Source organism: Balaenoptera acutorostrata, chromosome 4, assembly GCF_949987535.1.
Source record: "Balaenoptera acutorostrata chromosome 4, mBalAcu1.1, whole genome shotgun sequence".
In the NCBI taxonomy this organism is placed as follows: Eukaryota; Metazoa; Chordata; class Mammalia; order Artiodactyla; family Balaenopteridae; genus Balaenoptera; species Balaenoptera acutorostrata.
The window spans coordinates 45693412-45707102 of NC_080067.1; the positions used below are offsets into that span (position 1 = coordinate 45693412).

Below are 13691 nucleotides of genomic sequence, written 5' to 3' on the forward strand. Positions count from 1 at the left end.
TGAGAGCTCCAAGCAAATTAGCCCCCGGCTGCTGGGATTTCGCCAGACTGCGTAGCCTGGTTATAGGCGAGAGGCCGCAGTGCGAGGGGCAGGGGCTCTGAGTGGCTGGAGGGAGAGGCTCAGAGCAGCCACGCCTCCCCGGGATGGGAAGGGGCCAGGAACAGGGGCTATCGTTCCTGGACGCAGTGGCACAGAGGCCCTCAGCAGCACTGGCCACTGCTTGCGAGCTGTGGTCGAGTTTCCCCAAAGCCGCCTTCATCTTAAACCCTCTTAAAGGCTAAAGGCAAACAAATCCTTCTTGAAACCTGAGTCCGTTTTAAGATGTCTGTACTAAAATCCCCGCTGAACTATTAGCTGTAATATCATATAATTTCCTTTTCCTGAGAGTAACACTTGGCGATTACCGCTATAAGGAATTATAAGGCTCACCCTGTAAGAAGCTCTGCTCAGTTTCCCACGGTGATAATGTGTTACTAAGGCGATTTTCTGAATTTCTACCTGAGGTGTTTTTTCATTTCACTCCGACTACTAAATCCTTCCCTTTTTTTTTTTTTTTTCTTGGCCTTTCCTGAGTTAGAAACGCTGCGTGGGATAGTTGATTTAGGTCTGAGTTGATCCTTAGCACAAAGGTCAGTTTGGGGGCAGAACAACAGAATTTATGATCAGACTTTCTTCATAATGAAAATATATATCTTTGGATGTTTTAAGCCTTATTTTGCAGTGGTATCATGTGTTATATTTTTATAATCTGTGTATATAGTGTCTTCTTTCTTCATTTCAAGACTTTAGTTATTCAATAAATAGGAAATACTACATAATCCTTGATTTGAATTAAGTTTAATTTAAAATGTCTTTTTTATTTTAAAGTATGACTTTAAAATATGTCTGTTTTTAATTTGCACTTTTTTAATTTCCACTGTTGTCCAATCCATGGATCTTGAGTTTTATTGTTAAAAATGGGTTGATTTGGGTTTTTTTTTTACCAACTACAGACAATAAATTTTAAAACTTAATTTATATGGGATCAAAGGGTAACCTGAACATATTACATTTCTCCAGGAAAAAAATATATATATTATAATGGTAGAAAGTTAAAAGGAGACAAATTCCAGCTCAATAAATGTTCAAGCTGCCTAACAGTGAAAGTCAGCTCGGGACGCTCCCAGTGAGTCAGTTGTGCATCAGGAATTGCTGTGACCAGGCCAGGTATTCAAGTAGGTGACTGTAAGGGTCCCTTTACGAAGTCACATCACCTTTAAAATTCTGTGGTTTTTTTGTCTAGGCTTTCAGAAAGTAGAGAAAGGAGGATAATGAACAGAGCACCTGACCTGTGCCCATCTCTGAGCTCTTTTCATCCTTTCTACAAACCACTGAATTATTTACCCTATTTTACAGATGGGGAAACTGAGGTTCATAAAGTAATTATGCCTTGGGAAAGAAGTAAGGATTCAAACCTAAGTCCTACTGATTCCAAGCACCCTGAGCTGGATCACAGCAGAACCTGTCCCTTTCTGCGGCCAGCCCTAGGCCTGGGTCTGCTTGCCTGCACCGGAGGGTAGTGGGGGAATGGAACTGGACCTACAGAGGGAAAGGCTGCGTTTCTCTCCTGGGGAAAATAAGCTGGGACTTTCAGTCGTTAGAGAAGTTAACAATAGGTGGCGGTACATACCCATAACAATGATGGTGCCTGTGTTAAATCAGTACATTTTCTTTTTCTGAGTTCTGTATTGTTTTCAATCAAAGTGCTTTAAATGAGTCATTTGAGCAATTTATGCAGAGCATCTCTACCCATCTGAATAAAAAAAAAAAAAAAAGCAAATGGGAATGTCAGCTATCAGACGACTTGCTCTTTGCATTTCTCACTGTGACAGTAATAACGCCAGAGCAGATTTGGTGTCCCCTGTCCTAAACCTGGCTTATGGGAGCCTCCTTATGACCCCTTGCTGCTTAGGAGTTTCCTTCTGCCTTTTCTTTCTCTAAACTTACAGACTGGGGCTACTAGGGATGCTAAGAAAGTGCTTCTTGAAAAACACTTTGTTGTCAAACAGCAATGAAATGTGTTCGACTTCAAATGAAGGTTAGGACACAGAGTTGGATCCACAGCCTGGTTGCGTGTATAGCAGATACACAGCCGGCTAGCCCTTTGTGACCACATTTCCAGCAACATCCCTCTGGAGCTTCCCGGATTCGCCACAAACATAATGAGCTCCCAAGACATCTCTGCCTCTGAAGCTCTGTACGCGAGGCAGTCTGTAGAGCCTTGCTGTGTTCCAACATTCTGCTTTTCTGACTAAGCTGGAGGTTTCCTTAAGTTTCTTGAGGGTGAACCTCTGGTGTGTTTTTTTTCTTAATGACATAAGTGGGCTCCCTTGGTTGGCTTTTGACAACCGCCTCAAATAAGATTTTCCTTCAGACGACCTTATTCTATTTGGGAAAAAAAAGGAGTCTTTCTTCGGAGAGCTCTGGCCCCGGGATGCAGGATCTAATGAGCATCATTGGATTGTCCCCGTGGGGCAGGACACTGGATGACACCAGGCAGCCTTGTTTGGCTGAGGACCCAATCCTCTTCATTGACAAAAAATGTAAACTCAGTGTCTCAACGCATTTTTATTGTGTACCAACTATGTGTTTGGTATTGTGCTGGGGGCTATAACGTGGCCTGAAATTACTTTTCTCCCAGCATGAACTTGTGTGTGGAAAAAAACCTAATACAGTATGAGTTAAAAGTTATCATCTTATCATTTATCGACTTATCAAGTTATCTTTCTTATCTTCTAGTAAAAGTTATCATTTATGAGTCGGGAGTAATATTGATCACTCACTGCTCCCTGTGAAGAGCACATTCAACTACTTTCTTTAGCAAAATCAGGCAGTTCTTTTGGATGCTACCAGATAACAAATAGCTGAATGGAATGAGTGTCCTGTTTGCTTGTGCCCAGCCTGCAGAGTGGGATGAACCTGCAGATATGCTTTGTCAACGACAGCGGCAGCGACAAGGACAGCGATGCTGATGACAGCAAGACCGAAACGAGCTTGGACACCCCCTTGTCTCCCATGGTGAGTCCCAAAGCTGCCACTGAGGCTCAGAGTGTGCTTTCCTGGCCATCTAGCTTCTTTTCTGTTGTTAGTCAGAAGCAAACATTTCAGAGAGTAAAAAAGAAATGTCTCTTGACATGGCATGCTCCTAAAATTTGACAGTGATTGGAAAATCAAAACTGTGATCCAAGAAGGATACATAAGCTCTGTTAAAGTTAGCGACTACTTTCATATTAAATCATAAGAGAAATCACATAGGCCCTAAAAATTATAAAAGAAAATACACTATATACCAATCCTTCCCCACTGGGCTTAGAAATATGAGCACAGACTAGCAATGGGACACATTTTAAAAGGCAGGGGATGGGGTCCAGGCAGAGGTGGGAAGGCTAGCACATAGATGTTGCTCAGAGAAACCAGCAAGGTAATGTGGGTTAAACATTGGTTACTATTCCTTGCACACATATTACAGAAGATGGCTTGATGATCCTGGGTGCTTGTTGCTGGATTTCTTTCCTCTCTGGGAGGTCTATCGCCTTTCTTACCAAACACTAACTAACAGGAAATCGTGTTGGTTGTTGAGTGCAATGCCGCGTCAGAACTTCATTGGATATCTGAGATCCTGTCTGCTCCAGGGAGCAACGCACCGCCTTAGCTCTGGGTTAAATATTTTGCTGTGTCTGTTCACTTCAAGAAAGTTTTGAGAGTAAGAATCAAAGAAATGTCTCAAGTTTGTTACAAATATGTATTCTCCCTATTATTAATTATGTTACTTTTTATGCTAAAATCAGAGTCTATCACTGACTGAGGAAATAAAGTAGCTTTTAAAATGTTACTTGCGATTGGTACAAATCAAATCAAGAGTTGAGTCCCTTGATGGAGGGGACTCTTGGCTGCTTTGAGAGAGGGCTCAGGGAAGACTGTAGCTCATCTCCAAAGATGGTACCCAGCACGCAAAGCTCAGGGCTGCTCTTTTTCCCTTCACAGAGCAAACAGAGTTCTTCCTATTCCGATAGAGACACTACTGAAGAGGAATCCGAATCCCTGGATGACATGGATTTCCTCACAAGGCAAAAGAAATTGCAAGCCGAAGCCAAAATGGCCCTTGCCATGGCCAAACCAATGGCCAAAATGCAAGTAGAAGTGGAAAAACAGAACAGGAAAAAGTCTCCCGTCGCTGATCTTGTAAGCAGCGAACGCTGAAACGCAAGCGAGTGTTTGGTGGCTGCAAATGGTTGAGGCTGTCCCAGTCCTTTCCCAGAGTTATGCAAACTTGGGTTTTTACAAGGCAGTGTGTAAAACGTACTGTCATTGAGAAATATTTAAGTCTGTTTCTTTTTCCTTCCTACTGTATCACTGAAGGATACACACGCAACAGATTTCACAAAAGTAAACTTTGCTCTTGATTCATATCTACTGTGTTTCTTAGGGGCAGTATTAGCTGTCATGGGAATATTTTAATTCCTTTAAAGCAGTCTCAGTTTAAGAACCCATTGCTATGGCAAACTCACTATTGCTTTAGCTCTTGTTCCCCCCTTTTCAATGAAGACAGTATGGCAGAGTGGATGAGAGCCCTGGGCTTTGGAGCTTAAGACTAGCTCTGCCATTGACCTACTGTGGGGCTCTGGACACGTCTCAGTTTTCTCATCTATAAAATGGGAATAATAATAATAGCTGTGTCAGAGCACGATTGTGGAAAAAGTAGTCAAAGCACTTTTAGTACAGTGCTTGTAGCGTGCTATAAGTTAATGAATAGCTGATATTATTAATTTTATCCATGTCACTGACATTACTTGAGCTCCCTGGTAATTCATTTGTGGATGTAATAATTGACTCTCAGTTGTAGACCAGTCCAAAAGCTTTTGATTTGAGTAGTGTCCCATTCTGATGCCAATAGCGTTTCAGATGATGTGCATATATGGAGGGCCTCACATTGGGAAAGTCAGATGGGGAAAGCTTTTAAGCAAGGAACCTGAAGTGGGTGAATGAAGGTGGGTCTTTTAGGAGAAAACTGGGTCGTATGTTCAGTGTGCTTGCTGCTCACACCTCCATTTCTTCCCTTTCTGTCTTCAGCTGCCACACATGCCTCATATAAGTGAATGCTTGATGAAAAGAAGTTTAAAGCCCACTGACCTGAGAGACATGACTATTGGGCAGCTACAAGTGATAGTCAATGATCTCCATTCCCAGATAGAAAGTAAGTGTAAGATGCTCTGGAAAATGGGATATTAAGTGTAAAATATCATGGGATGGATAGTACTATTTCCTTGATTCAGTTCCTTGGTACGTTTCATTGGGGTCCTCCTGTGTACTTGCAAGGAAAAGAAGAGAATCACAAGGCTCTCTTTTTGTTTTTGTTTTTTTACTGTAAAATGTTGAGAAACTTTAAGACTTTTTCAAGGTTCACAGAGGTTAGGGATCCTTTTTATTCATCTGAAATCCCCAGCTCCCAGCACAGTGCCTGGCATATAGTTGGCTCCCAACACCTGTTTGTAGAATACAATTTAGTAGTTACAAGTCATTTATTATACAGTTATACGCTCAGCTTTACTTGCACGTACATTCATTTTAGGTCATCAAATTCTATTTGACTTATGCTGTGGGACTCCAGGTGGTGAAAGTATATGTGACCGATATGTGAAAATTATAGGGTGAGAAAGCGTGGGCCTTTTCCCCCCAGAATGAAGAAGGAACTCTACCGGAAGTGTGCAGGGCGGGTGGTGAGTGAGTGGCATTCACTCGAAGTGATTGGTTACACAGAGAAGGGCTAGTGCTGGACCAATGAGAGAGCTCGCTCACTGGGAAAGCGTGCTTAGCCCAGGTGAACTCACGAGCCCTCCAGCCTCTGGAACATACAAGTCCATAAAGTCCGTAGGCTGATAGATTAAAACCACCTAAGAGACATGCCAACCAAATGCAAACCAACTATAAAAAAGCATTGAGGAGCCAAGCGGGGAAATTCGAACACTGACTAAATGTTTTATTAAAGATGTATTTACTTATTCAGGTACAATAAAGGTATTGTGGTTATGTTAAATTTTTTTTAAAAAGAGCCCTGTCTTTAGAGACACATACTGAAGCATTTACAGATGAAATAATATGATGTCTGAAATTCGCTTTCAAATGATCTAGTGGGAGAAGGGGTGATACATGAGTCAAGACTGGCCATGAGTTGATAACTGTTGAAGCTGGCTGGATGCATGGGGCAGGGGGATTCCTTAAATAATTCTCTTTACTTTTGTATCTCTTTGAAAATGTCCATAATAAAAAATTTAAAACTTCATACAGAAAAGACATTACCACGCACTATGCAGGCACTCTACTGAGTACTAGTATAAAAAGCTACCCTAAGAACCCACTAGAAAAAATAAAATTGGATGTATTCAGTGACAGGTTAATACCTTCAGCATTTTAAAATCAAGAGAAAGGATTTAACATTTTAATTAGGAAACCATAGATTCACAGGCTTTTTAAAAATTCTACTACATTTTAATTTTAGTTGCGCATAAATTACTAGGAATTAAGGACTTAAAAGGCTTTCTGATCTTTTACCACTGAAACATCTTCCTTAGACTTTTAAATAATAACATTGCCAGCTAGTCCTTTTCAGGAGTAGATGGAGTTTTAGACCTCTTTGTATGACTTTTTTTCTCCTTTTTTAAATTGAAAACTAATCTGAACTAAAGGCAGACAAATGCATCATTTGAGGTCAGGATCTCTGAAAACATTTCCAAGGAGGACCTCGCTGAATAACCCCTTCCTTTCTTTGGTTTCTGGGCCCAGAGCTCTTGCTAAATGAATGCTATCCCTCATGTGTCCACATATCCAGACCTAGAAGCTTTCATTCTTAGCTGATGTGAGGGGGAAAAAGCAAGAGAGAGCCCCCTGCTTGTTTATATTTTTCAATGGCAGAAGCCAAATTAAACCCAGTACACTGATTTCAGGAAGACTAGTTATGTTTCCATCTCTTTTATGCCCAGTATAAATCCTAAAGAATATTTTCCTCAGCACCCATTGTCCGGAGAACTCAGGGGTTATTCCTTCAGGTCTTACACATCTGGTTCTCCCACAGCTTTAGATATTACTGTTTCCTAGAACAACCTGCACATAGGGCTGCTTCTCCCCTCGACCCCGAGGAGCCTTTGAGCATCCTCAAGGCGCCTTCCTCCCCAGCGGGGGGTCTGATGGGGCTCTTGTCGGATGCAGTGGCCCCTCCAGCTCTCCGTGTGGCAGGAGCACCCTGAAGATGAACGGTGGAAAACTTAACGTGCCCCAGACTTTTGCGTTCACATTTCTTGAAAACAAAATCCCGCTTCTTCTAACAAGCTCTTTTCCTAACAGCTAACAATTTCTTTTCCCACTCTAATGTGAATGTAATTGGATATACTTTGTACTCCTTGTCTTTCAACACTTCTATAAGTATGCAAGCTAGTCGTGCTCTCAAATTGGTGACTTCTCCTGGGCTTATGAGAAGCTAATGTAAGAACTCTACATTTTAGCAAAGATAGTCTCCTACTGTGTTTAGCTGTTTGCATATATGTATGTACCGTACGTACGTATATAATGGCCCATAAGTAGTTTCACGTCCTGACTTAGATGTAATTTTATCTATTTCTAAACGCTTTCGTTTCTTTGCCCCAGGCTTGAATGAAGAGTTGGTCCAGCTGCTCCTCATCCGAGATGAGCTGCACACAGAGCAAGACGCCATGCTGGTGGACATCGAGGACTTGACCAGGTCAGTGGTGCCTCCTCTTTCCAAAGAAGGGAAGAAGCCTGGGATGGTTGGAAGTCTTAAGAATTAAGGCACGAGCGAGCTCTAGAGAACTTCTTTCCTTACTTCCATGAGTAACTCGCCTAATCTCTGCTGGTGTCAGCGGTTTAGATGGAGGGGAAGCGGCCAAAACTGCTCGCATCCAAATGCATGGCTTCTTCACAACCATCCTCCCCTAGTGATGGACTGTAAGTGCATTAGAACTTCGTCCACCCCCGCTTAAATCAGGTCAGCAGTTCTGGCCTAAGGACTTTATCCTGAAGGACTGTCCCCTTGAGAGTCGTCCCTAAGCCATTCCATGCTGGCACGATTCCAGCACGTGGTGGGTGCCACCAAGTGGCACTTGCTGTTATATGACCCGACTCTTGATCGCATCTGCCATGCCCGGAAGGCAAGGACACTGGCATCTTTCCACAGCACCAGCGCCACCAGATTGCTCTCACCATGGGGACACTCCAAGACTTGAGTTTCTAGCTGGGCCTGGTTCCGAGCGCCTGTCTGTAAAGAGGTAAAGAATGCTTCCTTCCCTGGGGGATAGGGAAACTAGGCTAATGCTGGTCAAGATCTTGCATTTCTTCATAGTTTTCCTTGTGGAAAAGCCTCTCGCCATAAGTATATAAAGTATATGAAATACCGTGAGCGTTCCTATGATCCTATATTGTATTTACGATGCCACCTTTTCTGAGACAGTTTATAGGAAGTCTTTAAACCACAAGGCAACAGTTACTATTAATCCCAGAAATGGTATTCAGAGAGTAGAAGCTCCCAAGGAGAGAAAGAAAACTGCTTATCACGGTAACATAAGGAATTAACCACGTGATCCAGAACCATCCAAGAGAAGTTTGAAAACATATGTAGTGAAAATGCTCTCAGCGCTCACCACAGGGACCACTTCTCAATGTGTAACACTGGGTAAAATATTTTTCTAAATGCAGTGTTACAAAAATAGCTTGGGTAGCAAAATAAATGCTGCAGAACTATGTTTAAGTTTGTGTTTAAAGACCCATGGGCAGCACTCTGTTTTGTATGCTTTGGATGTTATATTGCCTCACCCCTAACAAAAAAACAAAAACAAAAAAACCCAGAAGGTCTTCTCATACCTTCTTAGCATATTTGCCTGCATGTGAAATACAGTAACACTCAAATACTATTATTGCCCCCTACAGCTGTATTCAGGCACTGCACCAACAATTGTTAAGACACCTGCCTTTTTGTTAGGCTAAAAACTTTGCATATAGGGATTAAGATTATGGGAAATCAGTAGTGAAATATACAACCAGAACATGCATCTTCTGAAAAATATATAGACTCTTTCGTCAATTCTGTGGCTTGCCTGTGATGACAGAGACCGTTTCTCTGCCCCTCAGAGCGGCGTTGGCACCCCTCGTTGCAGACACGACATTCAGAGCTCCTCCCTTCTCTCAGAATGTTAGGCTATTGCTTAGGTTTGCAGTGAATTTTGCTTATCCCTTCAGATGGTGTGATCATGGGAGACAGGGTGGGCAGAACCATGGGGTTCAAAGGAGAGGAGTCACTAATATAAAGGTACTAGAGGATCCCTTTAAATTAGAGCAGGTGGGGAGAAGTTTCTATGCCCATTCCTGGCTGCAGAAATATAATTTTGCTCATGGAGGGATCTAAGGATACTTAAACTTCCCTAAAGGTAGCAGTGCCAGAGTTTTGCAGCCAGATTCCAGAAGGCCGAGAGCATGGCCGCTGGGAAGCCCTGTTCACCTATTCCCTTTACCTGTGCAGCTCCTGCCATTCAGGTGTCAGTTCAGATCTGTGGTTCTCAATTTTGGCTGCACGTTGGAACCACCTGGGGAGCTTTTAACATACTGATGCCTGGGTCTCACTCCCAGAGATTCTGATTTAATTATTCTGTGAAGTAGCCTGTGCATTAGGAGTTTTTAAATCTTTCCAGATGATTCCAATGCACAGCCTAATTTGAAAACCACGGGTTTAGATACCTCTTTGGAGAAGTGCTCCCTGATCCCCCAAGACTGATGTAGGACCCTCTGTGCTCCTGGCAGCCTGACATCCCTCCCAAGTAGAAGCTAATCCTATTGTGTTATATGGTTGACAACCAACCTGGCTATAAGCCCCCTGAAAGCAGAGACAACACTATTTTCATTCATTGCTGTGTCCCCAGAACCTAATACAGGGCCTGCCAAGTACATAGTAGGTCCTCAATAGGGATTGTTGATAAAAAGAAGTCCTTGTGGGGCTTGAGTGAAATAAATCCTAATAAAGACTTTATAAATAGTTGACGAGAACCTTTTGGTTTTATGGACAGAAACCCTTTCCCTCCTTTGTTTACAATTTTAATGAAATTCACCCTTGTATGTATGTCTCAAAATAACACCCAGCTTTCAATATTTTCTGAAGCTCTTGCCTGCCTGTTCTTTCCTTCTCTCTCAGAAAACCCCTTGTTGTTTGTATGCACGCGCGCACACACACACACACACACACACACACACACACAGATACATATTTTAAAACTGCTATAAGAACTATACTTTAATTAGCTACCGTGGAATCTTAGTCACTGGGCATCAAAATATTTCTTGAGCTGAATTTGTTCAAGTGAGGCCCATGAGTTACTTTATGAAAATGATAAAAAAGATGGTCTGCTAGAAGGCATAATTTCTTTTTTAGGAATAGGGTGCTATTGATGTCTTTTTCCTGAGTCCCTTTGTTGGTAAATGAATATCAGAATATTCTTTGTGGGCTGCTGCGTGTGGCAGGGACGCTGCTGTCACTTCTCTGTTTCTGAATGTATTTGTGGTCTTCCCTGTAACACAGATGGGAGACATTCTGCATAATACCAGTGAGTTAAACTAGATGTCACTGACTACCCAAGTCTAGGCAGCACCCAGAAACTGCCCCTGGACCTTTGATGACAGCTGGAAACCACACCCTTAGATGCTTTTCTCTTGCCAGATTTATAATTTCCTAAGATCCTCCTTCAAAACATTTGTTTCTTGCAGCCTTCAGACCCTGCCACTCTCTGGGAAGACGTTTACTTAGTGCCGGATCGAGTGATGTAAGCAGCTTGGCCATTCCTCCCACTCCGTCTCCACTGGCCAGCTGCTGGTTAGCCCAGCTTTGGGCTCACAGGCCGTAATAGGGCTTGATGAGTAAGACTCACCCCGCCCTGTCCCCCCTTCACTGCCGTGATCATGCCCTTGGGACTAACTGAGGGGGAAAAATATGCAAATGTGGGAAATCTTGACATCCACAAAGACCTACCGTTTGTTTGGAAGACATTAGCCTTTGTAAGAATAAAATTGAACTATTGTATTATTAACAAGAGCCTTGTTAATACTTAGATTTGCATCTATGTGCATGTTTGGATAAAGTAGTCACGCAGTTACTTTCTATCACAACACCTTGTTTTGACTTTTTGCTTAGCACTTAATCTTCTATCTGCTATCTCCTTGCTTGCTGTCTGTTCCTTTCTTGTCTCTTTCCATTAGAATACATGCTCCATGAGAACAAAGATCATTGTCTGCTCACCACCAAATCCCCAGCACCAGGAGCACAGAGAAGGCACATATTAAACATTTGTTGAATAAATTATCCTAGTTACTTTCCTCTTTTCATTTTTAAACATGGCACTTTTCTTCTCAAAGGAATGTGACATCTACATGTCTCAGGTTAATCCAGTAGCTTACTAAACAAAAGGAATCATACATAGAATATAAAAATTGGAAGAGGGCAAATCCATTTGAATTAAGTACCGTTTCTTGATTCTCTTGATTTCACTATGAGTAACTCCGAGCCTCCGTTTGGAGGATATTTTAGCTGTTGATGGGAAAGCAGTTTGGCTTTCTCCTTAGCACTAAATAATTGTACTATTCATTTTACAGACACGCTGAGAGTCAGCAGAAGCACATGGCCGAGAAAATGCCTGCAAAGTGAAAAGAAGCCATCCAACCAGAGGACAAGCTAGAATTTATTTTGCTTCTGTGGTTGTAAAAATGCTGTTGCTAAAGGTGGCACAGAAACAAACAAATATCAGTGTTAGTCATCGATAATGTCTGAAGCTTAACGTCCAGTGATTGGCCTTTGCTTCTTAATTTATTTTAATTTTTTTACTGTGCCACTAAATATCAGGCATTTTAATAAAATATTGTTACAAAAAATGTACAGTACTTACACCATCACAAATCATGGTTAATCAAAGAGGGTAGTTTTAACTTTATTTTTATTTGTTTAGAGATTCTGAGTTGGAGCAGTATTTTACCATTGACTGCTTTCATTCTTCACTGTAGTTTTAAAGAAGAACTGTAAATGACGGTGCTATCCAAGTCAAAAAATACATGCCTGCCTCGTAGTGAAGTTGTAGGTCTCCGTAATATGTATATTTTAATCAGTTTTCAACATTTTGTGAATGTTGACTACCTGAAGTTCATTTTTAGATGTGCTATTAACATTCTGTTGGATTCCGAGGGTTCCTTAAAAGTTTTATGTATAAATATGTAAAATAAAAATTAAAACTTTGTTTCATAGGATATGTCTTTTTGCTCACTAGCAAGCCCTACACTGGCTGTACTTCTTCCCTCTTCACTCTTCCTCAACTGAAATCCCCACCGGGAAGCTTTTATCAGTGAAGAAACAAAGGGCTCCGGAGGACAAGAAAGGCAGGGAATCGCCAAGAAGATTGTGGAGAGTATGGGAGTGTGTGTGGGGGTGTGTGTGATCCAAAGACGACAACATCAGGCACATGAGAGCCAGCACTGTTACTGCTCAAAGTTATCAGTCTGGAATTTCAATACTTTATTATTTAATAGCTGCTGGTCTTGTCAGAGCCAATGACTGCATCCAAACTGCATTTCCCAATTTGCCACGTGAACAGATGATGCCTGCATTTACACTTTTCCCAAGGCCAGTTGGTGCCATTGTTCACATTTTAACCACTTATGTGGGTCTCATGAAGAAAAATGCCAAGTCTAAAGCAGATTACAGACTGTTCCTCAATAGGTAGAGAGTTTCAGAAAAATCGATGTAATTAGCGAATGTCCACGCAGGTGTTAGAGAACCTTAAACTAAAGCTGAGATGAGCAATCAACATTCCAGAACCACCCACAGACCACCTGGTTTCACTATAAGGTCCGTGATGTAATCTGAAGATAGAAGGTTAGTCAGTTTCCTTTTTCAAAAATACCCAGATAGATATTTTAAGTAATTCAGAGTTGCCAATTTTCATAGCCTTCTTATTTTAGTAAAATAGTCCATCCTACATTGAAACATTCATCATTTCTTTATGGGCTTCAATCAAGTTATTTTCATTTGGAATAGAAAAATAATGCAGCCCATAAATATATTTTGGTTTTCGACAGTTGGCTACGGAGCAGGACAGGTTGCTCGCCACTGGGCTGAAGGGTGGAGCCAGAAGTCCTCTTTGCACCAAGGTGTCTAACTGAGCCCTGAAGTCCTGCACCAGCTGTCAGTGCTCCCCTGGGGTGACCCCAGCCCTGAAAATCCAGGCACAGCTAGTGGAGCTTTGTTGCTTCAGCTGGGTGAGAATATTGGTCACTAAGCCAGCGGTTCTCATCTTCAGCGACACAGTGGAATCACTTGGGAAACTTTAGAAACCACGGGGACCTGGGTCCCACCCCCATAGACACTGATTTAATTGGTCCGGGGTGTGGTGTGGGCAACAGGATGTTTTAAAGGTCCCTTGGTGACACTAATGTAAAGAACCACTGCCTTGGACTTCCTTCTTTTTTAGCTTTTCTTAAACTATTTTTTAGTATCTATTTTTTTTTTCTAATTGAAATATATTCCTATTAATTTGGAACTTTGGGGGAAAGCCAACCTAGGAACAGTGCCACGAAAATGCCTGAGCCCGAGTGAGAGTGGTAACGTGACCGAAACC

The 13691-nt window shown here is 42.0% G+C and overlaps 1 protein-coding gene across 7 annotated transcripts in view; it reads left to right on the forward strand.

Moving 5' to 3' along the window:
• Window positions 1-12319, forward strand: part of SCHIP1 (schwannomin interacting protein 1) — a 121001-nt gene extending 108682 nt beyond the window's left edge. For 6 of the 7 annotated variants that reach the window (XM_057545142.1, XM_057545143.1, XM_057545140.1 and 3 more), the window contains 5 exons: window positions 2940-3057; window positions 4024-4221; window positions 5110-5233; window positions 7678-7771; window positions 11680-12319. In XM_057545142.1, the coding sequence (XP_057401125.1) occupies window positions 2940-3057; window positions 4024-4221; window positions 5110-5233; window positions 7678-7771; window positions 11680-11731 (586 nt within the window). In that variant the 3' untranslated portion in view covers window positions 11732-12319. Of the gene's footprint in view, window positions 1-2939; window positions 3058-4023; window positions 4222-5109; window positions 5234-7677; window positions 7772-8224; window positions 8316-11679 lie in introns of all 7 variants that reach the window. The other variant, XM_057545141.1, reaches the window with a different exon arrangement.
• Window positions 12320-13691: the final 1372 nt, after the last annotated feature.